Source organism: Magnolia sinica, chromosome 13 (genome assembly GCF_029962835.1).
Source record: "Magnolia sinica isolate HGM2019 chromosome 13, MsV1, whole genome shotgun sequence".
Lineage (NCBI taxonomy): Eukaryota > Viridiplantae > Streptophyta > Magnoliopsida > Magnoliales > Magnoliaceae > Magnolia > Magnolia sinica.
In genome coordinates, this window is record NC_080585.1 from 3,354,687 (window position 1) to 3,380,148 (window position 25,462).

Below are 25,462 nucleotides of genomic sequence, written 5' to 3' on the forward strand. Positions count from 1 at the left end.
GATCCTTCCATGTCCGAGGGCTGAAAATTGTTCAGAGTGTACTTTCCTGGCCATATGAGCAAGTTCTAAAAATGGAAATAGTTAGCAGTCGGGATTCAACAGGAAAAATTAATGGATGGGATGATCCGTTCTGTGCAATTTTCAACTCATGCAGGGCAGCACACATATGGGATCTACTAAATGGTCAGCCCAGATACACTCCCTGCCAGGTGTCAGGTCAAGTGGGAGAAAGATCAAAGCGAGGTCTCATTTTAGCCATTCCCTTAGTGGGCCATTGACAAAAGATACGTGTGCCTTGTGGGAGCAGACAAAATAAAGGACGGAAGCAATGGAAACATAGCTGTGGATTCTTATCATCGCTACAAGGTCAGCTGTTTCTTTTGTATTATTATTGTTACAGGATAAGACACAACGGGGTGTATGCTAACATCACCACCTTCATGCTAATCTTTTAAATGACCTATGAGGTAACCTATCATAGATTTGTACCTTTCATTCATGAAATCAAGAGCAATTCATGGTGTAAAACTCAAGCCAATCTAATGATCCTTAGTGTCTAATCAATATCATGGAATACAAATATCTAACATTGAATAGAGAAATAAAATAGCTACAATCATCATCTTAAAACGTCTAGTAGATAGATCCTACTTTGTATTTCTTATGATTTCAAAATAACACTATGGTTTGATGATTCTAACCATGTGATGTGTAACTCATATTCAGTGAATGATTGTAACCAATAGGGCATTCAAATGATTAGGATCATTTTATCAACATAATTTTTTCACATGTCTTGCTATATTGGTATTATTGAATGATCTCTCTGTTTGATGATTGGATGTCTCACCTGTCATTCAAAAGGTTTAGAACCGTTTGTGTAGTTTTGTTGAAGTCTCGTGTCCACGCAACGTCACCAATGTCCTCATATCTTTTAAATAGAACAAGGGTTGACCCATCACTAAACTGAACCATTCATTCATTTGTACAACAAGGAAGAAGCCATCACGTGAGAATTACGTTAATCAAATAATGCTGACCCTTTTAATGGGGCAATTTACTACAACCGTCTATTGTTACAAAGTGTTACCTTCAAATCATAAGAAATGCAATGTGAGATCTATATTGTAAATGTTTCAAGAGGATGATTAGACATTTTGTTTCTTGCCATCAAATGATCCTAACCCTTTTAATGGGGTAATTTATTACAACCGTCTATTGTTACAAAGTGTTACCTTCAAATCATAAGAAATGCAAAGTGAGATCTATATTGTAAATGTTTCAAGAGGATGATGAGACATTTTGTTTCTTGCCAATCTTAAAATGTTTATTTTCCTGCTACCCCAAAAGAAAATTTATATAATAAATGGCTCCATCTTTGCACATTATAAGAGTTTCAAGAATCTTGGGACATCAAGAAGAGAAGAAGGAAATTAGTTTTCATGGAAAACCTACTCCTTCCCATGATAGATAAAATAATTAAATAGTTTTTACTCAAAAGTTGTGGACATTAATTTCTCCTAGAAAAGATATTACATCAATTTCCAAGGTTAAGATGACACACCAGGTGACCATTAGGTCTAACGTGAACATGCATGGGACTGTAAAACAACAATTTCTAAATAAGAAATAAAAGTAAAATTGAAATCCATGGGTTTCCAATTCATGTGGATTCTATGTTACTTTTTCATAAACATGTCCTCAATTTTATTTCTTTCTGGGTCTTTACTCATGCCTTGGTGGTAGACTTACAAGAGTTTCAACACAATGTCATGGGTTCAATTACTCATCATGGTGAAATCTTACTGTGGTATGTAGAGTTGGGCATCAGACCGTGTCGGATCGGATTGGGTCCAACTCCATTCGGTCCAAAATTTACATGAGTTGACCCGAACTCGATCCGATTCAGGACCAAGTCCGGGACATCTGACTCAAACCGATCTGATACACGGTTGGCCTGACCAGATTGATCAAGGAAACCGAGTCGGATCGGGTTGGGTCTGTGGGTCAAACTATAAGGTATGTGTTATATCCAAACCGTTCATCCATTTGTAGAGTTCGTCTTAAGTCTTCAGCCGAAAAATAAGACAGATCTAAAGATTAGTTGGCCCACACTGCAAAAAAACAGTGGGGGATTGAACATTTACCATTGAAATCCTTTTGGAGATCATGAAAGTTTCAGATTAGTATGAAATTTGTTTTTCCTCTTCATCCATGTATTTTTAACCCTAATAACAGATTATATGAAAAATAAACGTTATGGTGGGCCCTACAAATTTTTTAACGGTGAAAATCATTATCCTCGCTGCTCTTTGTGGCGTAGTCCAGTTGATCTTTGGATATGATTCTTTCTTCTTTTTTTTTGATAATGCTCCGAAATGATCTCGAAATATGGATAAACGTTGTGTATATAATAAATACATAACTGTGGGGCCCATGTAACTTTGATCTCATTTGAGTCGTTCGTACAACTTGGAGCTCGAGGCGCGTCTCTGCTCGTCTTTGTACGACACATATCTAAACAAGCGTCTTGACGTGCTGGGCACGAAAGGGTTACAGGCTACAGCCTGTGGAAGTGGATTAGATACTGACAGGTTGAGTTGGCATCACCAAGTTCTGTGGGTGGGACTATGTTGTATGTGTTATATTCACACCGTTCATCCATTTTTAGATATCATTTTAGGGTATGAACCAAAGAATGAGGCAAATAAAAATCTGTAGTGGACCACACTAAAGAAAACAGTGGGGTGAGTGATTTCCACCGTTGAAACTATCCTAAGGTCTATCATAATGTTTATTTGAAATCCAAGCTATTAAAAAGTTTTAAAAAGACATGAAATAAAGGAAAACATAAATATCCGCTTGATCTAAAACTTTTGTGGCCTTTAGAAATTTTCAATGGTGGGCGTCACTGTCCCACTATTTTCTGTGCTGGGGTCCACTAGAGCTTTGGATTTAACTCGTTCTTTGGATATTGCCCTAAAATGATCTCTCCAAATGGATGGATACAAAACATATATCATGGTGGGGCCCACGGAACTTGTTGACATCACTTCAGTAGCTAGTCTCGCTAGTCAACTTGTCGCTGTCACTTACGTGCACACGCAAGTGATTTACGTGTTGTGCACGTCTCTTAGTAAACTCTATTGGGGCCACCGTTAATGCATGTGGTTTATCCACGCCGTCCATTCATTTTTCCATATCAATTTAGTGGTTGAACTGAAAATTAATGTATATCCAAAGCTCAAGTGGACCATACCATAAGAAAAAGTAGAAGTATTGATTTCCACCATTGAATCACTCTGGATCCGATCCATTCGGTTCGGATCGGTCCGAATTGACCATGATCTGAACTCAATCCGATGAACGGTCGGATCTGACTGATCCAACTCGAACCGCACCGATCCAGGACTTTGATTCAGTTCGGATCGTGTCAAATCCACTGGATCGAATCAGAAATGTCCAGCTCTAATGGTATGAATGTATGAGTATGAGTGCGAATGTAAAAATAAAATTAAATAAATAAAAGGCCTCATTTTTCTTCTCATGTTTCTTATCAACAATTTTGTTAGCTTTCTCTTTCTTCATGTGTACATCAGGTATTTGTTTTCTCCTATGATAAAGGTGGCCTATCTGACTTTTACTGGGGCCTGCGGGAAAAGATGTACAGTATTCTTTCATTTTCATATCAAAGATGTACAGTCTTCTTTCATATCAATAATAACATAGGTGGTAAGCTCCAACCTTTTGCCCTCTAAAAAAGAAAGGTCCTCATTTTCCTCCTTTCAAAATTAGTAGGTGGGAGTCTCAATCTCATATAACTTATATACTCATGAAAATAGGAAAAGTAACCTATTCCTTTCACGAGATATTTTCTCATATTTGGCTTGCAAAGAATAGAGTGGATTGCAGCCAAGTAATTGTTGGTCTTTTTCACTGTTGCAATTTTGTAGCACAAGATTTAAGGTTACGTTTGTCTAATGAGTCATAAATTTCTCCTTACAAAAATACATATTCCTAAAGCTAATTCATTTCTCAATAATACTAATGAAAATAATCATTATAATTTTTTTTTCCTTTACTTTCCTACTTATCAAACAGGCAAGCAATTGCACTCCACAGACCAATGGTCTAGATCACCGGACCATGGGATGGGCCCATTTCTTAGAACTAAAAACACTTATATCCAGAGATCTAGGCCATGTATCTTTTAACTCTTCTTAAAATACCGATACTTGGGCCTCATGAAATTGAAATCACATGGAGTTACTATTTTGCTGGATCTCCTACCTAAACTGACCCCACCTAAACCGGGTAGCTAGGCCGGCTGAAATTGAAATTAGTTAGAGTGACGATTTTGCTGAATCCCCTACCTAAAGCTGTCGTGATTCATCTTCATGGGATGTCAGCAACGTCTCCAAAACTTTTAACTGTCACATGGGTTGACCTATTATGGTTTGGGACGGTTCATTCATTCATTCATACAACTAAGAGTAAGCCATAATGCCCTTGCAAAAACTCCAGCCGTTGATTCTAACTTCCTCTTAAGTAGTCCATTCATACTCCGTTTCTTTTGTACATTTCCCGCTGCCTAATAAGCACACAGGCCTATTTTTAGTACAGTAAACTCTGCACAGTGGGACCCACCTGATGATCTGCTCTAATTCCTCTCACGTATGCCAAGTTGCCCAGTGTGAGAGATGAGTGTCATAAAAGTGCATTCCACGCAGTTGAATCATTTTTATTTTTTTATTTTTTTTATATGCTCTGCTGACTGTGAAAAGATGCAGGAAGATGTGAAGATCATGAAGGAAATGGGAATGGACGCATACAGATTCTCCATATCTTGACCCGAATATTGCCTCGTAATAAAACGCTACTTGTTTTAAATTCAAAATACATGAATTAGCAGTCACTCTGTCCATAGTTCAATCAATCTGAGCCATTCAGTGGCCACAGCTTGAAAGTCACCCATTGCATATGTCATAGATAAGTCCCCCATATGTACCAAATTGGCACACGTTAAAATCAGGGCTGCTCATTTGGAGGTCTTCAAGGGAAAGTTGGCCTCGCCCCAACATCAATGCCAATCCACTCTTCAGTTGTGGTCCACAGGATATGAAACGAAGGTGATTAAAATAGAATAACCAACGTTGGATATTCAACTTGCATATAATTAAAGAGTCCATGTCTTGATTTTCATGCCCGGGTACTATTACACGGGTATTGCATGATGAACACCGCAGATCCATCATATGATTACAAGTTGGCATGGTTTGTATTTTTGTTTCTGTAGTCTGCAGAAGGTATACTAAAAGCTACCGCAGATTGGCCAAAAGCGGCCCACCGAACCAGTATGGACTCTCTAATAAATTGAAATGATCATAGACAACCGTTTATTTATTGTAAACTGGGGTTGTCGACATGCTGGGTTAGGGCCGGACTATAGGAGTAGCTATACCCATACCCACTAATGGATACTGCACTCATATTAATACTCATGTTAGGTCTGAAATGGTACTTCTCATATCTGTGCCCTCTAGGGTGCTGAGGTACAATTATTTTTTTATTTATTTTAGATTTTAAAAAATAAATAAATATTACACAAAAACATAACTCAAAAGGATTAAATTTACAACAAGAATTTTAAAAACAAAAGACTGGTTTTCTTTTTTTAAACATAAAATACAGCATGATAGTTGTTATTTAGTATTAGAAAAGTAAAAAAACGTGACAATAAAATTGCATACTTGATGTACAAGTAATTAAAATATAAAACCATCCAAATTGTAGGCCTCAAATTAGATGTAGAATGTACCAAATTTAAGCTTGTTTGATTATCCATTTATTAGATTGCTGAACATTTGTTGGACAATTAAAAGTGAAAAACATCCAATAGTCCCATTCAACAAACAAGTTTTTAAATCATAGGTTTAGGATCTTTCAACCAATATGACTTTCGGAATGCTATTTTGTAATAGTTGTTTCACAATTTACTTGGTTTAATTTGAGATATTATTTACCAAATGTATAATTCCTGAATGTCAAGATATCAATTACAGTACATAACATGAATATTAAATAACTACTTATTTTATTACCACTCTTAATTTAATATGTCAACTTTACACCTACACTTTTGATTTTTGATTGATGATGAATTTTACATGACTATTGGTGGGACATATGTCTATGTCAAAATAGATAATAGATAGGTTAAACCTATGTTTACCATTTTCATATATTATTTGTTATTTATTTATTTATATATATAATCGAGAGTTGGTGGGATTAGGATATGACTGGGTCCACACGCTACACATTTATTAATCATTCTAAAACAAACCCGAACCTAGACTGACACCCACTTCCATCAAGCTACACCATACCCGGGCCTTTTTGCAGTAGACAAGGAACATTCATACAAGCGTCTATAAGTTGTGTTCGTATTGACTCTCTGGCCACCGGACGGTGCTATGTGGGCCTAACAAGATGTATGTATTTTATCCATGTTGTTCACCTATTTTTTCAGTTTAATTTAGGGCATGAGCCCAAAAATAAGGCAGATCCAAATCTCAAGTGGACCACACCACAGAAAAAAGTGGTGATTGAACACCCACCATTAAAAACTTCTTAGGGGCCACAAATTTTTTGAATCAACCTCATTTTTGTGTTTTCCCTTCATCTAGGTCTGCGTGACCTAATCAACGGACCAGACAGAAAATATAAACATTACAGTGGGCCTCAGGAAGTTTTTAATAACGGGCGTTCAGTCACCATTGTTTTCCTATGGTGTAGTTTACCTGAGATTTGGATCTGCCTCATTTTTGTCTCATTCCCTGAAGTAATGTGTTACAAACCAGTAATTGGAAGTGGTCAGTTGTACATGTCATTCTGTTTGCATGTATTTAGGCATGGTTTTAAGCATGTTTGCAAGTGAGGTCAGTAGTTGGTTGTATTAGTTCCTTATTTCATGCATGAGTCTTAGGTAGTTTCCTTGCTTTAGTCCTAGTTTTAGGGAAGACATCCCCACATCCGTGTAGTGGGAAAAGTTATAAATAAAGTCTACAAAAATGGAAAAGGAATGGAGGAAGGACATAAAGTTTATCTCCAAAAAGCTGTCTACAGCAGGGATTGGATCCCTTTAACAATCCTATAGTCTTTTTTCTCTCACCATTGGTCGCCCAAAGAAGACACCTAAATCCATTCCACCTTCACCTCGTCCCTTCACTCGATCCCACATCCACCGCCAAAACCCAGGTCGCAACATAATGATCTAAAATGGATGGATGGCGTACATCCATCATGGTGGGCCACACAAAACACTGTCCAGTAGCGAGGTTGCCACTGGCGGTGTTAGTATGTAATCCGCACTCGGTTCGAGACAGGTCTTTCCCAGAATGGCCCAAATCAGAATAATTTAAAAACTAAGGGCCACTTTAGATTTTTCAGGTTGATTTTGAGTGGTCTCAAACTTAGCCTGGGGTTGGCTTCAGCCTCGATTTGGAACTATCAGACTAAGACCATGGTCGGGGCCTTTTAAAAAAAAAAAAATCATTTTGCCTGGCCTATTGAATTTGAAAGTCCTGTAATTTTAGACCCGGGCTTACTTATTGTCGAGTCTGGTCCAATGACCCGTCCATCTAACTCAACTCATTTGCACCCGGACAAAGACACATGTGGACGAGATAGAATAATCCAAAGCCCAAGGGATGAGCAGTCAGGTTCTTCACCACATTGTCATGTGGGCCCCAAACAATGTACCGTCCAGATGATCATTTATCATACGACATGGAAAAATGTGGACGAATCCATACCATGCGTTCAAGTGGTTCAACAATGCATGGCTCAATTCTAGATATCTCATAGTAAGTTGATTGTAGACCGTCCATTGTACATCAATTCTTTTAAGTAATTCCAGATGGAAGACTGAGTGGTGGAGTGAACGAGGAAGGCATCAAGTATTACAACAACCTCATATCAACGAGCTCTTATCCAACGGTCATTATTCAATCTCTCTCTTTCTCTCCCGTACTTTTTTTTTTTAAGACGCACATAACATCGGATACACATTTGGGAAGGGTTCATTGTTTTGTGTATATATCATCCAACTCATTCATCATGTGCGGCCCTCCAAGGGGACATGTCCAAACTCAGGCCATTTTAAAATTTATGTGGGTGGCCACAAAAAGTGTGTGTGTGTGTGTGTGTGTGTGTGTGTGTGTGTATATATATAAGTTTTAAGCATTCTTGGGATGTACTGTGCCAATGAGTCTCACCAGATCCACCGTTTGGGTTCCACACACACAATGGGTGGGCCCCACACAGCTTGGACGCATTGTAATTACCATATATTAGAAGGCATGTCATCATTTCCCAACTTATAATACTTCCAAATATCATTGTCTGAAACAACTCTCGCACGTGCGCAGGTATACAACCATTCGTAACACTCTTTCACTGGGATTTTCCGCAGTCCCTTGAGGACGAGTATGGAGGCTTCTTGAGTTCCAAAGTCGTGTAAGTATAAATACTCTGCTTCCAAATCTCCTCCACCCTTGATTTATGTATTGTGGCACCTACATGGTACCTCAGGAAAACGGACGGCTCATACCATCTACCCATATCCTTATGCAAGCCCCATGCAGTAAGACTTGTTGGCTGAACCTTAGTCGCTGTGCTCATCCAGGGTTGCAAAATGCGCCAGGATGGCTGGGGTCCTGATTTTGAACTTATCAGGGCTGGCCTATTTCAGGATTTGATATCCAAGCCATCCATCTGGTGGATCCATCTCTTTATACATTCTACACCAGAAATAAATCTGCTCATAACAGCGGGTGAGCCACTGCGTTGGAAACAGGTGATGTGTTACAAACATAAGATGACTGGAAGTCTTTTTAGCCATACGCTTTGTTCTCTGACTGTGGCTCATTAGATATAAGTAAACCTGCCTGATTCATGTGCCCGGCATCTACATGGTGGTGTCCCTCTATTGGGAGGATTGGATCTCATACCTATGCCTCATTCTCGCCTAGGCATGGCAATGGGCCAGGCCAGGTCCTGAATTTGAACTGGTCAGACCGGACCGTTCCAAACTTTCATTGTTATGAGCCAAGGGCCTGCCAATTACCAGCCTTAAGTGGGTTGGACCTGACTTTGGCCCATCCTTCTTTGGTCTAGATTTAAGCTGAGGCTGAAGGCCTGAGAACTGGGCTTGAGCTTCAGGTTGGGCATGCATTAAAGTGGCTGGACCCAGATAGTGTTAGAAGTGAATAGCGATGGCAATGGATTGGATTGGCATCAGGTCAAGTTCTGCCAAGCCCTACCCATTTATTAGACGGGCAATCTAGAATAAATCAAGCCAGGCTCAACCAAAGCCGACTCATTTCTTAACTAGATGGCTGCATTGGGCATGGCCCTAGCTATTTAGTTAACGAGGTGGGCGTGGACAGTCAATATAGTCCAATGACCCCAGCCCAATTCATTTTTCACACCTCTAAATACAGTTGTGCATGCTGGTACAGGGCTGATTTCCGAGACTACGCAGACATATGTTTTAGAGAATTTGGAGGTAGGGTGAAGCAGTGGATCACCTTGAACGAGCCATGGTCATTCAGTGTTGGTGCGTATGCACAGGGCACCTACGCTCCTGGGCGCTGCTCTTATTGGGAAATGGGTAATTGCAGTGTTGGGAATTCTGGGACAGAGCCATACATTGTGGGACACCATCAGCTTCTTGCACATGCAGCCACTGTAAGACACTATAGGGACAAGTAACAGGTAAGAGCCTCTTTCATAGAATTGCAAAATGAGAAATGCAACTAATTTGCTTCTGCAAGACTTAAAAGACTTACTGCTGTTAACAGGCCGAGCCTGTAACAGGTTTCCCTTTCTCACAAGTCTCATCCTCCGTACACTTGGCAATGTACTGAAATCTCAACTTATTCAAATTTTAGGCCCATCGAGTGTAGACAGACATCCACACATATTGAACTCTCCAAACTAGGGGCCCAGATATCATATGTGCCACTTGTACGGAGCAGAGGGCTATTCTAATTAATGCATCTCCAGCCGTCCCTTTTTGCTGGATGCTAATGGGAGCGCATTGTATGTGACCCCGGGCATAGAAATATACCTGTGCCCGGGGCTGTGTGGGGTCCATAGAGTTGTCCGCGACAAATCCACTCCGACCACAGTAGGACAATAATCCAAAAATCAGGTAGATCCAAAACTCAGGTAGGCCATACCAAATGAAACAGTGGGAACAGAAACATCCACCGTTAAAATCTTCCTGGAGAGCTGACCATGATGTTTATATGCCATCCAAACCGTTCATAGGATTCTTAACACCCAGTTAAAATGTAGGCACAAATATCATCCTAATACAAAATTTCTATCACACCAGGCGTCCAATCCCTCACTGTTTAGTGTGCTATGGCCCACGTGATTTTTAGACTCCTATTGGTTTCTTTCAAAACAGATGGACGGAGTGGATTTGTAACAGATATCTTTTTAGGCCTCACACAGCCACGGGCACAGGAATATCTCAGCTGTGTCACAGGCGCAGATTATCTACTGAGTAATTCATAACGCTAGAGCGTAGCGAGTAAACTATAAAAGAACTTATTCACCTGAGTGTTATTCAAGAGACTGATTATAAATCGGGCCGGACTTGGGCTTAGCTCCCCAAAGACCTATAAACCCGGCCCAGCCTGTAGCTTTTTTAAACCTACTTTTCTCCCATTTCTTTCATTTTCTTCCTCTCTCACACCATGACTTGGGCTCGAGTCGGGCTTTGTGTAAATGTCCTGGGATGGACTCAGGCTAAACTATTTCAGTCTGCACGGACTTGGGCTTAAGTTCAGAATTACAGGTCCAGTTTGGACAGAGCTCGACCCGGCCTTAACCCGGTCCATTTATAGCCTTATTTATCAGCTTATTTTAGGCCTGATAAATTGAATCATATCCATCCAAAGCTCAAGTGGACCGCCCCACAAAGAAACATTGGGGATAATGACATCCACACTTAAAACCTTCCTAGAGCCCACAGTAATGTTTGTTTGTCATTATCATCCAATGGATGCAGGGAAAACAGAAATATCAGATGGATCCAAAACTTCTGCGGGCCTTTAGAAGTTTTCTATGGTAGGCGTCTCACTGTTTCTTGTGGTGTGATCTACTTGAACTTTGAATATGCGTTGATTTTGGGTTCATTTTCTAAAATGAGCTGAAAAAATGGATAGACGGTGTGGATAAGACACAGACATCACAGTGGACCCTACAGAATCTGCTCAGCATGCGAGTCAGTTTTTGTTGTACAAACTAGTAAACTATCCTGCTTGAGCAGCTGAAGTCAATCTCATATTTCAATGGTCCGGATGAACTCTCTTTACAGGAATCTCAAAGGGACAGCCCACTGGTGTATTCCCCTGTCGACATCTGAGTCCGACTATAATGCAGCCCAACGAGCTATGGACTTTAATGTTGGATGGTGAGTGATGGAAACTCTACCTTCTATTCTATGTTTTCAAGTGACCATCACAAGGTAAGTCTATATATGCATCCGAAACATGAAAGTATCCAGATTCACAAGTTTGTACTAGTGGGCTCATGTTTAGGTGATTGAAACTGTTGATCTCCCAAGTTCAAAAAATCATAACGCTGGTTAGTGCCTACAAAATGACAGTGTAGAAAATTACAATAATATGCCAAAATAATGCCAAAAATTGGATGAATGAAATCTCCCATCTCCAGAAATTTTCGAGCTGTTAGCCATCCATGGCGAGGCACATCATTTCAGCAAATCTATCTAGCTTGTTATGATATGTTCACTTTTAAGCGCAAGTTCACCTTGTTATAATTATAAAATTGACACTCCATCTTGGTTTATTCAGGTTTATGGACCCTTTAACCAATGGTGAATATCCGCCTAGCATGAGGTCCTACGTGGAAAATCGGCTACCAAAATTCACGAAAGAACAATCTGATATGTTGAGAGGATCGTTCGATTTCATAGGTCTAAATTACTACACTTCCAGGTACACAGCTCATGTTCCTCACTCCGATACCACCCGAGTAAGCTACACAACCGATTCACATGTTAATGTAACAGGTAAACATGATTAAAACCTAGTGGAATTCTGCTTCTCTACACTCAAAAAAAATAAAAATGAGTGCGTGATTTTTTATTTTTTTTATTGTCATTTGTAACAGTCGAGCGAAATGGGATCCCAATCGGAACTCAGGTAACATATTTACAATACCAGCAGACATGGTTTGATGTATGATGCGGCTTATGGGCTAGACAAGAATACCGATTTACTTGTTTTATTGCCAATGCAACGCATGATCTCTTGATTGACGGATCATATACCTCTCCCCACTCATCACTTGCACCTGATCACATTCACCATACATACTTATACACATACATGCATTGATGTGCATCTACACGTACAACATTGTGTATTGGATATAACTACATCAATACGATTCATGCATTGGGCATGCATTGAACGTCCATCAACATTTATGTTTACAGTACATAACATGAATAGTAATGGGCAAAATTGTACAAAATTAGTCCTAAAAACAACTAAAATTCAGGATTATTAAAGAACATGAAAAGAGTATAAGATAAAAAGAATGAGCCTTGAGTTAATTTGGTAAAGCTGGATGGCGATGTAGCGACAGGACTACGAAATTTATATACATTGGCACAATCTGGTAACTACTGTTAAGTTGAAGCTATGTGGGGTCCACCCATGATGTGTAGCTAGAATCTAGACCATTATCAGTTGCACCTCATTGTTCAAAACATCAAAGAATAATCCTTATCCAAAACTTGGCCAGGCGTACCATAAGAGCAATGAACAATCATGCCTAGCTATAACCTAAATTCACATGGTTTGGCCTACATGTAGGGATTCACCTACCCTAATAGGCATTAAGGATGCAACCACATATGGGTATGCTTTTGCTTGTGCACTGATTAGAACCTGAACTGCAGGCTGCTTCACCGTGGCTGTATGTGTACCCACCAGGAATCCGAGATATGTTAGTCTAGGTAAAGAAAAGATACAACAACCCCATTATTTACTTTACTGAGAATGGTAAAATGATAGACTACTACCTATAATGTTTGTCACTTTCGTATTTTGTAACTGAATATCAAGTAGGCTATTATCTCATTGTTGACACTGTACGGGCAACAGTAGACTGCTTACTGTTCACTCCCCAAGTATAGGGTTGTGATGTAGTAATAAACTTGGTAAGACCGAGGTCGAATCCACAGGGACTGATACCTGTACGTTATCTGAAACCAAGTAGAACTAGAACTAAACTAAGATGTGATCTAAACCAAATAAAATTTAGGGAATAATTGTGGAATAATTATCGAAAACTTAAGGAATTCAGAGGAAGGAAACTAGGGATTCAGAGGATCCACTTGTAGAGATCAGGGAGATCTTATGCCTGCATCAAGAATTATTGAATTTAAACTGAACTTACTTGATCTGGTTTTCAAGAGATGAAAGGTATATGAATTAGAATGGATTCCATCATCTAACCGTGCCCAGGAGACAAAGCAAACAACAGGATTAAACTAATTACCAACCAATCAATAGTGCATGAAAGTTAGAAAGGGTACGATCATCCAACCATGCCCAGGAGACGATGGTGAACAACAGGGCTTCCTGATGTCATAAACATCCAAAAAACAAAGAAAAAGAAATATTCAAAGCCGTTGCAGACCCATTGTAATTTCAGTCACAACAGACCATTAAAGACTAAAAAACATTCCATTAATAATTAATACAAATCAACTTCAGTTCATGAATTTAAATGAAAAGCAGGAAATAGTATCTCCCATCTCGCCACAAGCTTCACCTCTTAGCCCTAGCTAAGAGGTTCAGCCAAGAATGGACATGCTTAGGCTGAATCCAACATAAACAAGAGAAGAAGAAGAAAAGAAAAAGAGAAAACCAAGCCTCCCAACGTTGCTCATATGCATCTCTCCATCTGTCAGGCCAAGCCAAACTCTCCCCTGCAATCGTCCAAGCCGAGCACGATCTCCCCTTTTCTCTCCATCTCTCTCCCTGCTCCACCGCTGCCTCCAGTCCCACATTCACGTCCAGCTTCCAGCCTCGTCTCTCTCTCACGTTCCAGCCGTACGTCCTTCCTGGATGCCTTCCCCGTTCTCTCCCTTTCTCCCTTATAGGCAGCCGAACATACCCCCTGCAGGCATGCTGAAGGGGGACTCTTTTCTCCCCGTCTGCGGTCAGGAACCTCCGCAGATAAGTCACTGCCGAACGCTATTTACGCAGCAAGAAAAAACGTGGCTGATTTGCATTAACTGCGAGACCCATGATCTGAGTCTAAGGAGAGATCCACCCCGTCCATTAGATGAGGCTAGAGATTCTGATCGGGAATGTAAATTTTTGGTCGTCTGCTGATGCAGCACGCTGGGTATTTTATCTGCCATCCATCTTGTGTTTGAAGTATTGAAACCCGATCCTCGCTATATCTTGGACTTTTGTCACCTAGGTCTTGCTCAGATGGACCGTGGGATTCTAATGGATGGTCCGGATTGGACCCTTGAGTTTAGATGGTGGCCCACAAGTATCAACCGGTCCCCTGTTTCACGCCAGAAGAACGAACGTTTCCGTTTCTTTTGAATGAGAGTCGGTGGGGCCCATGAACAATGTCCGAGAGTAAATCCACTCCGTTCATTCGGCTCATGGCGAAAACCCTATTGAAAATTCATACTTTTTCTTGATTTTAGTGTGGCCCACCGTATCACATATTTCCACCGTCTATCCTGCATTTGATCATTTTTTTACACGTGTGTGCATAATGGGACGAAAAGGACATCTAGGTGAGGGCTACGCCCCACCTATTGATCGAATGGATGGTCCAGATTGTCCGAATACCTGATGGGTGGGGCCCACAATCAAAGCCCAGACAACATGTCGAAGACGCTGTTGCGTCTTTGAAATTTTTTCGGAATTCATCGGTCAGCGCAATGCTGACCGATTTGAATTCTTGTGGTGCGCGACGGCGCCTGTACAAGCTGTGCACATGCACCGCGTGTGTGGGTCCTATGGTGATGTATTCCAGAGATCCGATCCATCCAATCATTGTTCCATCTCATTTTAACCGTGGGGACCAAATTAGAAGCGTATCCTGATAGCAGGTCGGCCCCATATCACTGTTTTGGTGGCTGATCTGTCAGGTGAGCCACTTTCACAGAGATCCAGGAGCTGCAATTTGACATGTACGGTTTGTTTATGGTCCTCAGGCCACGTATGGAGTTTCGAACTGATCAGATGGTGGGAACCATATAATCTTGCATTCTGGACACTTTTCAGGCCACTTGAGCTTCAATTTCTCGATTTTCTTGGATTCCTGGCGTGCAAATCTGTCGATCTTGGTCTCCTAGGGTCTGTTGCTTGCCTTGGTGACTTCAGACCGTTAAATCCATGCTTTTAGTACCCTTTCCCAATCCAGGCTCGTGAATACTTTCTGCATCACAAACATGATTAAATCAGGCCGATAAATAGTACTATGTTTGTAAATCCTGGCAATAACTGGGGTCTGATATGTAATATTCGACCCTCAACACTTACAAGGAGAAGTAATGATGTTCGTTTAATTATATCATTGCAGGAATAGATGAGCTCAACAACAGTTCCTTGTCACTGGAGGAAGCGCTGCAAGACGAAGCGAGGATTAACTACTATCATCACCATCTTTTATTTCTTCAAAATGCCATCAGGTGTGGTTGCATTTACTCCTGTCTCGTGTTTTGATGTCTTACATGTGTGGTATCCATGTGTAGAGATAGTAAGATCGATAATTAAAATTATTAGGATGGTCTATTCTAGAATTACAGACTGATGGTTGAGATTTAAATTGTTGGCAGGGATGGTGTGGATGTGAGGGGCTTCTTTGCTTGATCATTGTTGGACAACTTCGAATGGGCAGAAGGTTACACCGTTAGATTTGGCCTTATTTACGTGGATTATAAAGATGGTCTGAAGAGATACCCAAAGCAATCTGCTCTTTGGTTTCAGCAGTTTCTCAGAGGGCGTGAGGGTACAGAGAATTCCATCTCCTCTGAATGATAAGTGGGACATGCACGGTACTAATACAGGTAGGCCATGTGTATGATTTAACTTTATGGATCTATTGCTTAATGTACCTATTTAGTGTTATGGGCATGTATATATATTTATTCATATGATTATGTTGGAATGTTTTTATGTTTGAATATACGGATGTGATTGTTTTGTAAAAAAGTTATACATTGATACTTAGATTATACATTATGATGAAATATGGCTAATATTCATCGATTAAGGACTTGATCTACCTCTAGCACAACATAAATTATTGTGCAATTATATATAACATGAGTGAAGCATGTTGAGGTGCTTGTACTTGAGATATACTTCTGCTTTGAGTTACGAGATGACCATAACGAAATCTCACATTAATAGGCATAGTCGCTTTGTACTGTGAGTTAGATCATGTAAATCTACCTATAGCTATAAAATGGATCATTGGTTGATCCGATGGATCCTACTAATGATACCATATACGATGAATACCTGATTATTTATGATATGTGATTTGAATCACATGTACAGTAAGACTAATCACCTACAAATGACGGTTCAATTCCAATTCAAAAGTTATGCAAGTATTGTAGGTAAGTATTGTGTCATTATTACTCTACATTACATGATAGGGTTGTAATAAGGTGACGTTACTTTGGTGTGCATTCTCAAATAAATCCAACAATGCATTCAATTATATTAGAAGCACCCTAGCAAAGCAGCAAAACTGAGATTGAATTAATGAGATGGGTAAACCATGCTTTTAGAGAAGTGACGGTCCGAATCTTATCTGAACTGCGAGAATAATTGACTAAGCCGTGCTGTAAGGGGGCATTCTCCACACGAGATGGGGCCAAGCCCAGTATGGGTGATAGATCGGCCATTGGAGTACTCCGGGATATACACTCGGTAGAGAAATATCATAGATGATCGCATAGTGGTGATAAGGCATAGAAGACTTATCTGTGGTATAAGATCAAATGGGCAATCAAATTTTATTGCTAACTATTTTTTAGAAATATATTTTTAATGAATTTTGATTAATTAAATTTACAAAGATAAAATACATTTGATCTCAAAAGTAGATAAGTTTACATCATGATTAAAGCATTGGTATTTGTGCACATACATACATCAATGGAATCAAACAACCCGATTAAGAACGATCGAATCAAATATTTAGGATAAGCAATTGGAGATTAGGATGAATAGTTTCTAGTCCATTTGTAGATTTAGTACGATGCAATCCCCTAAGGGCAATTAATCTTAAAGGTTTCACATTAGATGTAGATTAAACTTTCTTAATAAAGACAAGTACGATAATTTGATACACCCAATTACCATCATAACTTGAGAGATACACAATTAGACATGTCAACGGGCAGGGTTAAGCTTGGGCAAGCTGTCTAAACCCAGCCCACACTGTTCAACTTACGAACAAACCTAGCCCTAGCTCGTGATAGGCCAAAAATTTTCAGCCCAAGCCCAATCCAGAATGTGTATATAAGGCTAGGCTTAAGCCCAACTTAAGCCTGAACTTGAAATGGTGATGGTAGACCGTTTTCCTTCCTCTTCCTCTTCTTGCAACCAACCCAATACCTAATGAGAGAGAGAGAGGGGGGGGGGGAACCTGCAAGGTCGCTAGCAATGGGCAAAGACCCATTGTTGTAATGGGGCAACAAGTCTATATCGGTCAACTGGAGAGAGAGAGAGAGAGAGAGAGAGATGGAATGTGTTTGTTGGAGGTGAGAGAGATGGAGATGGGAGCATGGAGGTAAATGGGGATTTCTCTTAAAGAAATTATAAAACTACCATTTGCAAACTTTAATGGGCCAGGCGGGGCTGACAGGCTTTTCGACCTCTAGTCCGAGCCTGGCACCAGAGTAGAAACTGGCTTTGATTTTAAGCCCGAGCCCAGCTCTCAAGCCTGATACTCCAGCCCATGTTCAGCTTAAGGTGAACTAGGCTCGAAAGCCTGATGGGCCAACCCAGCCCATTAACACCCCTATACACAAGTTAGTCCTAGGATGGAGGTCATCCCTCCGGCTCCATTTCCATGAAATGGGTAAAATGATTGTGGCATTCAAGATAATGTCGTTTTTGAAAATTTTAAAATTGACATATTTTTTTATTAAAAAAAAAATCTCTTACACTCCAAACTTGTCTTACATCACCAATCCACCACATATTGCCCAAATTAGAAAATCCTAATCATAAATTATTTAACAGTTTATTAGTTGAATGGGAATTGTTGTTGTATCTTCTTTCAATTGCATTATTGAGAGAAATGAGATTATTTCAATCTGGGAGGTGCACGGCCCACTCAATTGAGGGCCATTATAACAAGCAATGGTTTGCATCAAAGGACAATGGACCACTTGTACAAAACTGAAAATGGAACACTAAAGAACAATCTCTATGCCAATTCATTGTGCAATAGCACGCTAGATTATGAACGATTAAGAAGAACAATCCAATTGAGAGGAGAACAAAATAGCTCGGTTTAAGCGAGTACAAGTGGGGGCCATGTTCTGTGATCTGAACCGTTGAAGTTACGGGAGTCACTCTGAATGGACCATGAGCAATGAAAGTCCTTGATAGGAAGATCCTAGCTACACGCTACCAAGCCTGTTTTCTTGTTGGATGTGAATGGTAGCAGTATTTCTTTCTTTGTCATTTATGTGTGGGGCGACTTATTATGGGATAAAAATTATTATTTCTGACATTTTTTTTGTCCATGGACCATCAATATCAAAGCTAATAACATGAATAGTTTAGATTTCCGAATCATGGGTCCCACTTTTCACAGACTGAAAACCAAATAGATATTGTGCAAAGTTTCTGCCCAAACAATGCATCATACCTCTTGATTAAACACAGGAATAATCTACTATAAATGAGATGTGATAAATCTTATTCCACAAGCCTGATTTGGACTATATATTCATCAGGTGGGCGCACCGTTTACGTGATCATGCACGAGAATCAGGTCTGTCTGGCATCATCTGGGTCACACACGCCAAAAAAAAAAAAAAAGAGTTCGAGAGGAATTAGACCATTGTGCTGAATTAAATGAACTCATGGGCCACGTTGACCAGATAAGCTCTCAGTTCTGACACACGTGTGGCGTTACAGCATTGCCGTGTAGCTTGAAGAGTCGCCACCATTTTTGAAGGGAAGTAATTTGATACTCTGGCTGCGTGTGAAACACGAGCAAAGCTGTGGGCAATGTATGTCCTAGCTCCAAAACTCGCTGAGTCGACTTAAAACTCGGCCGAGTCAACTTGACTCGATGAAACTCAAGCCGAGTCACTTGGAAACTTAGTTTAGGGTCTGACTCACTCCCGACTCGGGAAGATTCATCGAGTCAACTCGATCACTCTATCGACTCAACAATACTCGAACCTCACAAAACGCTAGTATTAATTAAAAGCAACTGGGGAGAGTGGCAGTTGAACTTAGAACCTCAGTCCATGGAGATCTCCTGCTGACTGTACCTGGTACTTTTGGAAGCGGATTGCGTCCGCCCCGCTGTCTCTAGGAAGAATGGGCACATCTCTGTGGGGGCCACCATGATGTATATATTTATCCACGCCGACAATCCCTTCTCTGAGATCATTTTAACGTGTGAACCCAAAACTAAAGAAGATCCAACACTCAAGTGGACCACACCAAAGAGCTTACTATCTTGTGTGAACCACTTGATCGTTGGATGTGTCTCATTTTTGGGCTCATACTTTTTTTTCTTTTTTTTAAAGCTTGTTAGTACACCCCACTGTCAGTTCACACTTCACTGTTAGCCACCCCCACTAGGGTATCAATGCCATGACCTCTTAGTTGAAACAAGGTATCTTTCACTCAGTCTACCACTTGAGCCATGGATCAGGGTGTTTTTGGGCTTATACCTTAAAATGAGATGAGAGAAGGAATAAGCAGCTCATACCTTAAAATGATACGAGAGAAGGGATAAACAGATACATCAAGGTGGGCCCCACATAGATCTTCCCGTTCCTTGCTAGAGATGGGCGGGGCCGGACACAATCCCCTTCCGTTTCTTTTAATAACTATTAAATATCAAGTCGAGTCAGGACAAGTCTTTGAGTGGACTTTACTCTAACTAGGGTTGTACATTGAGCCGAGTCAATTCGAGGTGGGCCAAGCTCGGCTCGACTCATCAGTGCTATTCTCGAGTTCAAGCTCGCCCTTGAGCTCAACATCAAAGCTTAGCTTATTTGTCAAAGCTTTCGAGTCGAGCTTGAGTCAAGCTAGAGAGGGATCTAGGAGAATGAGAGAGAGAGAGAGAGAGAGAGAGAGGGGTAGAGAGCTCCTTGGACAAGCGAAGATGGCAACCAACGGGGTGCGGGCGGCGGCGGGCTGGGTAAGGTAAGGGAAATAGAGGGAATGGAGAGTCAAGTAGGGTCGAATAGTTTGTTAATTTGTTTTTACTTTTTAAAAATATATATATATATATATATATATATATATATATATATATATATATATATATAGTATATATATATATTACTTGAGCTGAGTTGCGAGCTTTTTGAGCTACTCGACTCGTTTACATCCCGAACTCTTACTTAATCCGGGCCTGGGCTTGGCTCACAAAGTAAAACTAAGGTCTGAGCTTGGCCCACAAAGTAAAACTAAAGCCTGTGCTTGGCCCAGGCCATGACAAATGAAAAATATGCACCCAAGACCTTTCCACATTGATTATTCACAACCTGATCCCGCGCCCGAGCCCAGCCACTCACTTTTGTGCAAGACCCCGGCTGCTGATTAAGTATGCTCTGTCAATATCATGCATGATATATGTGAAAATGTCATTGAAGTACTCCTAAATGGATTGGGGGTGGTGAGGTCTTTAAAAAAAGCCTAAGTTATCAAGCGGACCTGATTTTAGGCCCACGCCTGCCCTAGCCCATAGATGGCCCTAATCATGTTAGGGCGACCTCTGCAAAAGTTAATGAACATCGCCATAGAGTCTACATTGGGCGGGGCCAAGCCAGGGTCACGTTAGGAGGGCAAATGGCCCAGGCCATGCCAGGCTGTAGCAAGTTCGTGTGCAGCTGATGATATAAGGACTTGAGTCAAGGGTCAATGACTCCACCCACATGCAAAGGAAATGGTCTCCAGCTGGCACAGCATCCAAATACTCCACCATCCAATTTTGAATAAGCCACACTTTTACTCATATGGCTAAATAAAACTTCACCAAGTTCTTTTAAGAATGTCATTTGTTTCAAACATATTAGATCGCACTTATGCGGTCACAGGGCAGCACACGTACTATCCACACGTGTCAAAGTAGTAAACTTCTTATGTCCATCTAGCTTACGTGGATTACAAAGATGGTTTGAAGAGGTACCCAAAGCAATCGTCCATCTAGTTTCACCGGTTCCTCAATGGAGGGTCTATGTATATGAACAGCTTAGTACTCTCCTCCACAATATAGGTGAGGCCCACTGCCTATCTGGAATGGGTCTCATGTCCTCCACATGATGGGTGGGACCCAGTGCCTGCGGGGAACATATTCATCACTGATTGTTTCCTTGGACTCTTCTGCTTCTGTGTTTATAAATAAGATTCCCTTTCCAACAAAAACAGTAAGACTGGTGGGACAGAGCAAGGAGTAGGTGACATTTAATCCATGTTTTAATACAAGGATAGCGATGAAATTTCAGGGAAAAAGAAATTCATTTAACGAGCATATCAGCTTGTATAACCAAAAAAATAAAAATACATTCCTGAAAATAATTATTAGACTTTCTACTATAGTTAGGATTCTTTTGAATAAGAAATGCGATATTTAATGCAAGTGATATTTACACTTGCTATTTAAACAATACATATCCATTTTCTCAATAGTGGTAATGAAATATTTATTAGGTAATTATTAAGTTTTCCATTTTCACTTGTAATCCAAACATGCATTAAGTTTGCAAAATCATTGTCAAGATCGTACATTGAGGGTGATAATTCCATGGTGGGCCATCCATGATAGGACGGAGAATATAGACGGTTCTGATCATTTGATCTTCTCTGAATGAGAAGTCATTTGGTGCAACAATTGCTTGCTTCCCTTATATGAGCTGAAGGATTACGGATGGTCTGTGTTGAATGCACCGGCGATTGCCCGCGGATTTCCTGCTTAAGCAAGTTCTTGCGCCGGGATGTAGTTGGGTCCCACAGTGATGTTTGTGAGATATCCACCCCGTTTCATCAGTTTTGAGAACTAGTTTCATTTCGATCTAACAAAAATGAGGTGGATCCAAGACTCAAGTGGACCACACGAGAGAGAAATTTAGTAAAAGAAATGCCTACCGTTGAAACCTTCCTGGCTCTACCGTGATGTCTACGTGCTATCCTTTTACAGGTGCGTGTTCCGTCGCCCCCACCACAATGTATGTATTAAATCCGCACTGTCCACCCATTTCGCTAGAGGACATAATCACGAAAACAAAGTAGATCCAGAGCTCAAGTGAACCGCATCACATAAAGCATTGACGAACGATTGAAATCCTACTATGGAAACCTTCCTAGGCCCATCATGTATATTTGCCATCAAACCTGCTCATCTGGTCACACAGACCTAGATGCAGGGTAAACACAAATATCAGGTTACAACGGTAAGCCTGCACTTACCACTCTTGCCTGCGACGCAGGTTAGATACTGACAGGTTGAGTAGCCAGACTCGAAGTGACGTCAGCAAGTTCTATGGGCCCCACTATGATGTATGTGTTGTATCCCCAACGTCCATCCATTTGGAGATATCATTTTAAGGCATGAACCAAAGAATAACATAGATCCAAAGCTTTAGTGGGCCCCACCATAAAAACAGTGGGAAGATTAATGCCCACTGTTGAAACTTTTCTAAGGCCCACCATGATGTGTCTTCGAAATCCAACCTATTCAAAAGTTAACAAAGACATTAAAGGAGGGAAAACACAAATAGCAGCTTGATCGAAAACTTTTTGTGGCCTTTAGAAGTTTTTAATGGTGACGTCACTCTCTTCACTGTTTTCTGTGGTGGGGTCCACTGGAGCTTTAGATGTGACTCATCTCTCCATATGGATGACGGCGTGGATACAAAACATACATCATCGTGGGGCCCACAAAACTTGGTGAGGTAACTTCAGTAGCATTCTCGCGACTTAACCTGTCGGTAGGCAATCCCCGTCCCTCTTGCCTATGGTGTGGACCATTAGACGTGTACATGAACCAAGCTAGCTCCGTTATCTCGCTCGACTCAACTCGAAAAAGCTCAATTCGGCTCAGTTCAAAGTTGAGTTTGAGCCGAGTCAAGCTGATATTTTGAGCTTGAAAATGAGTTCAAGTTGGCCTCAGCTTGACTCAACTTAGATCGAACCCAGCTCAAATCGAACTCGAATTAAACCAGTTCAGTGACTCGGTTACTTTGACATTGATGTTGCTCACCAAGTGTTTGATAAAATGACTCAACGAAGTATGGTCAGTGGCAAAGAAAGTATGTACATGAAACAAATACCCTTTTTTTCTTGGTTTTTATATTGCTTAGAAGGTGTTTGATAACATACCTGTAAGACCATTACTGTTGGTTTACGTATAGTGGGATTTTGAAGGTACAATCCAGGTATTTATGGAAATGATATACAGACGTGTTGGGGGCCTTGCACAAAACCTTAGGATCTAGCATCTCAGAACAAACCAGAATTATGGGATAATAAAGTAATGAAATAAATCAAAGCACAAACCATACCACACTAGAGATTTTTACGTGAAAAACCCTCAAAGAGGTAAAAACCACGGGACCTCGTCCAGATCAACAATCCACTATGAAGTAGAACATTACAACCTTCTTCACTCACGCATGAGTGGATAAACAATAAGAGAATAAAAGAAAAGCAGAAAGATCTAACCGATTACGAGGACATAAAAGTGTTGAGATATCACGTGTATAGTATATCACCTCTACGAGTAGAACCTCCCTTCCACAAGCTTCCTCTCTCTCTTTCTCTCTCTCACACACCTTTGATAACCCTAAACCCTTTAACAAACCCTTGCAAAGCTTTAGGAAACCCTCTTCTATTATCTAAAAAAGCCCTAGGCACCCCTATTTATAGTTTAGGAAACTCCATTTCGTACCTCTTGCAAAATGACCTTAAAATTTTGCAATCCGCACAAAATTACGGAACGAATTTGCGTAACCTCGACTGGTCGAGAGGCCCACTCGACCGGTCGAACACCTCCCTCGACTGGTCGAGCACCTTGGAGAAAATAATCAGATGGTTGATAGACCTTGAGTCGAGCCCCACTCGACTCCACTCGACTAGTCGAGCGCCACCCACAACCGGTCGAGCAGACCAGTCAACCGGTTGAGCAGCGCGGTGAAACACTCTGAATTTTCAACCCACTGTACTGTCTCTCCCCTGAATTGAGGAGGAAAACCCCATCAGTCGACCCATTGTCAGCCGTGTGGACATTCTCAAGCTGTAACACCTTCTGTTCCAAAGTATCCCTGATCCAGTGATACCGAATCTTTATGTGCTTCGACTTGGAGTGTTGACTTGGATTCTTGCTCAAGTGTATAAAACTTTGACTATCGCAATATACCACATGTTGTCCTTGCTTGAAGCTAAGTTCCTATAAGAACCTCTTCATCTAAAGCATTTCTTTACATGCCTCTGTGACTGTAATATACTCGGCCTTTGTCGTCGATAATGCTACGACCTTCTGTAGCTTGCTCTGCCAAGAAACCGCTCCTCCTGCAAACGTAAACGTGAACCCCGATGTAGACTTTTTGGAGTCTATGTCACCTGCCATATCTGCATCTGTGTAGTCCTCTAACATAGGTTTTTCGTCACCATAGCATAGGCTCAACCTGGATGAACCTCTTAGATACCTCAGTATCCACTTCACCACCGCCCAATGTTCTTTGCCAGGATTGGCAAGATACCGACTGACAACACCAACTGCATATGCTATGTCTGGGCATGTATACACCATAACATACATCAAACTTCCTATTACTGACACGTAGGGTATCTTCTACATCTCATCCACCTCTGCCTTTGTCTTGGAACACTGCCTGTCGCTCAATCTGAAGTAATCATCCAGCGGATTACTGACTGGCTTTGCTGCATTCATATTGAACCGCTCTAGACTTCCTCAATATACCGCTCTTGTGACAGTTAAAGCTTCCTGCTACTTCTATCACGAGTTATCTCCATTCTTAGAATTTATTCAACCGGGCCCAACTCTTTCATCACAAAGGACTAGCGCAACTGCTACTTCGATCTTCTTGATATCTTTTCACATAATGAGCATGTCATCAACGTATAACAGCAGAACTAAGAAATCA

At 40.8% G+C, this 25,462-nt stretch overlaps 1 protein-coding gene and 1 pseudogene across 1 annotated transcript; both read left to right on the forward strand.

The window, feature by feature from the left end:
- The first annotated feature begins 4,793 nt into the window (after positions 1-4,793).
- On the forward strand, positions 4,794-11,412 carry LOC131222442 (putative beta-glucosidase 9; annotated as a pseudogene).
- LOC131223964 (beta-glucosidase 13-like) lies at positions 11,370-16,355 on the forward strand. The gene is made up of 5 exons (XM_058219560.1): positions 11,370-11,491; positions 11,895-12,112; positions 12,214-12,245; positions 15,667-15,775; positions 15,923-16,355. Exons 1-4 carry the CDS (start codon positions 11,370-11,372, stop codon positions 15,670-15,672), a joined length of 378 nt encoding a protein of 125 aa, XP_058075543.1. The 3' UTR covers positions 15,673-15,775; positions 15,923-16,355.
- Positions 16,356-25,462: the final 9,107 nt, after the last annotated feature.

Excerpts from the sequence above, each read along its gene's own strand:
- LOC131223964 (XM_058219560.1), top strand. The coding sequence starts at position 11,370 with ATGGTCCGGATGAACTCTCTTTACAGGAATCTCAAAGGGACAGCCCAC. Across the intron at positions 11,492-11,894 it reads ATGGACTTTAATGTTGGATG|GTTTATGGACCCTTTAACCA; the intron begins GTGAGTGATGGA and ends TGGTTTATTCAG. Across the intron at positions 12,113-12,213 it reads TTCACATGTTAATGTAACAG|TCGAGCGAAATGGGATCCCA; the intron begins GTAAACATGATT and ends CATTTGTAACAG.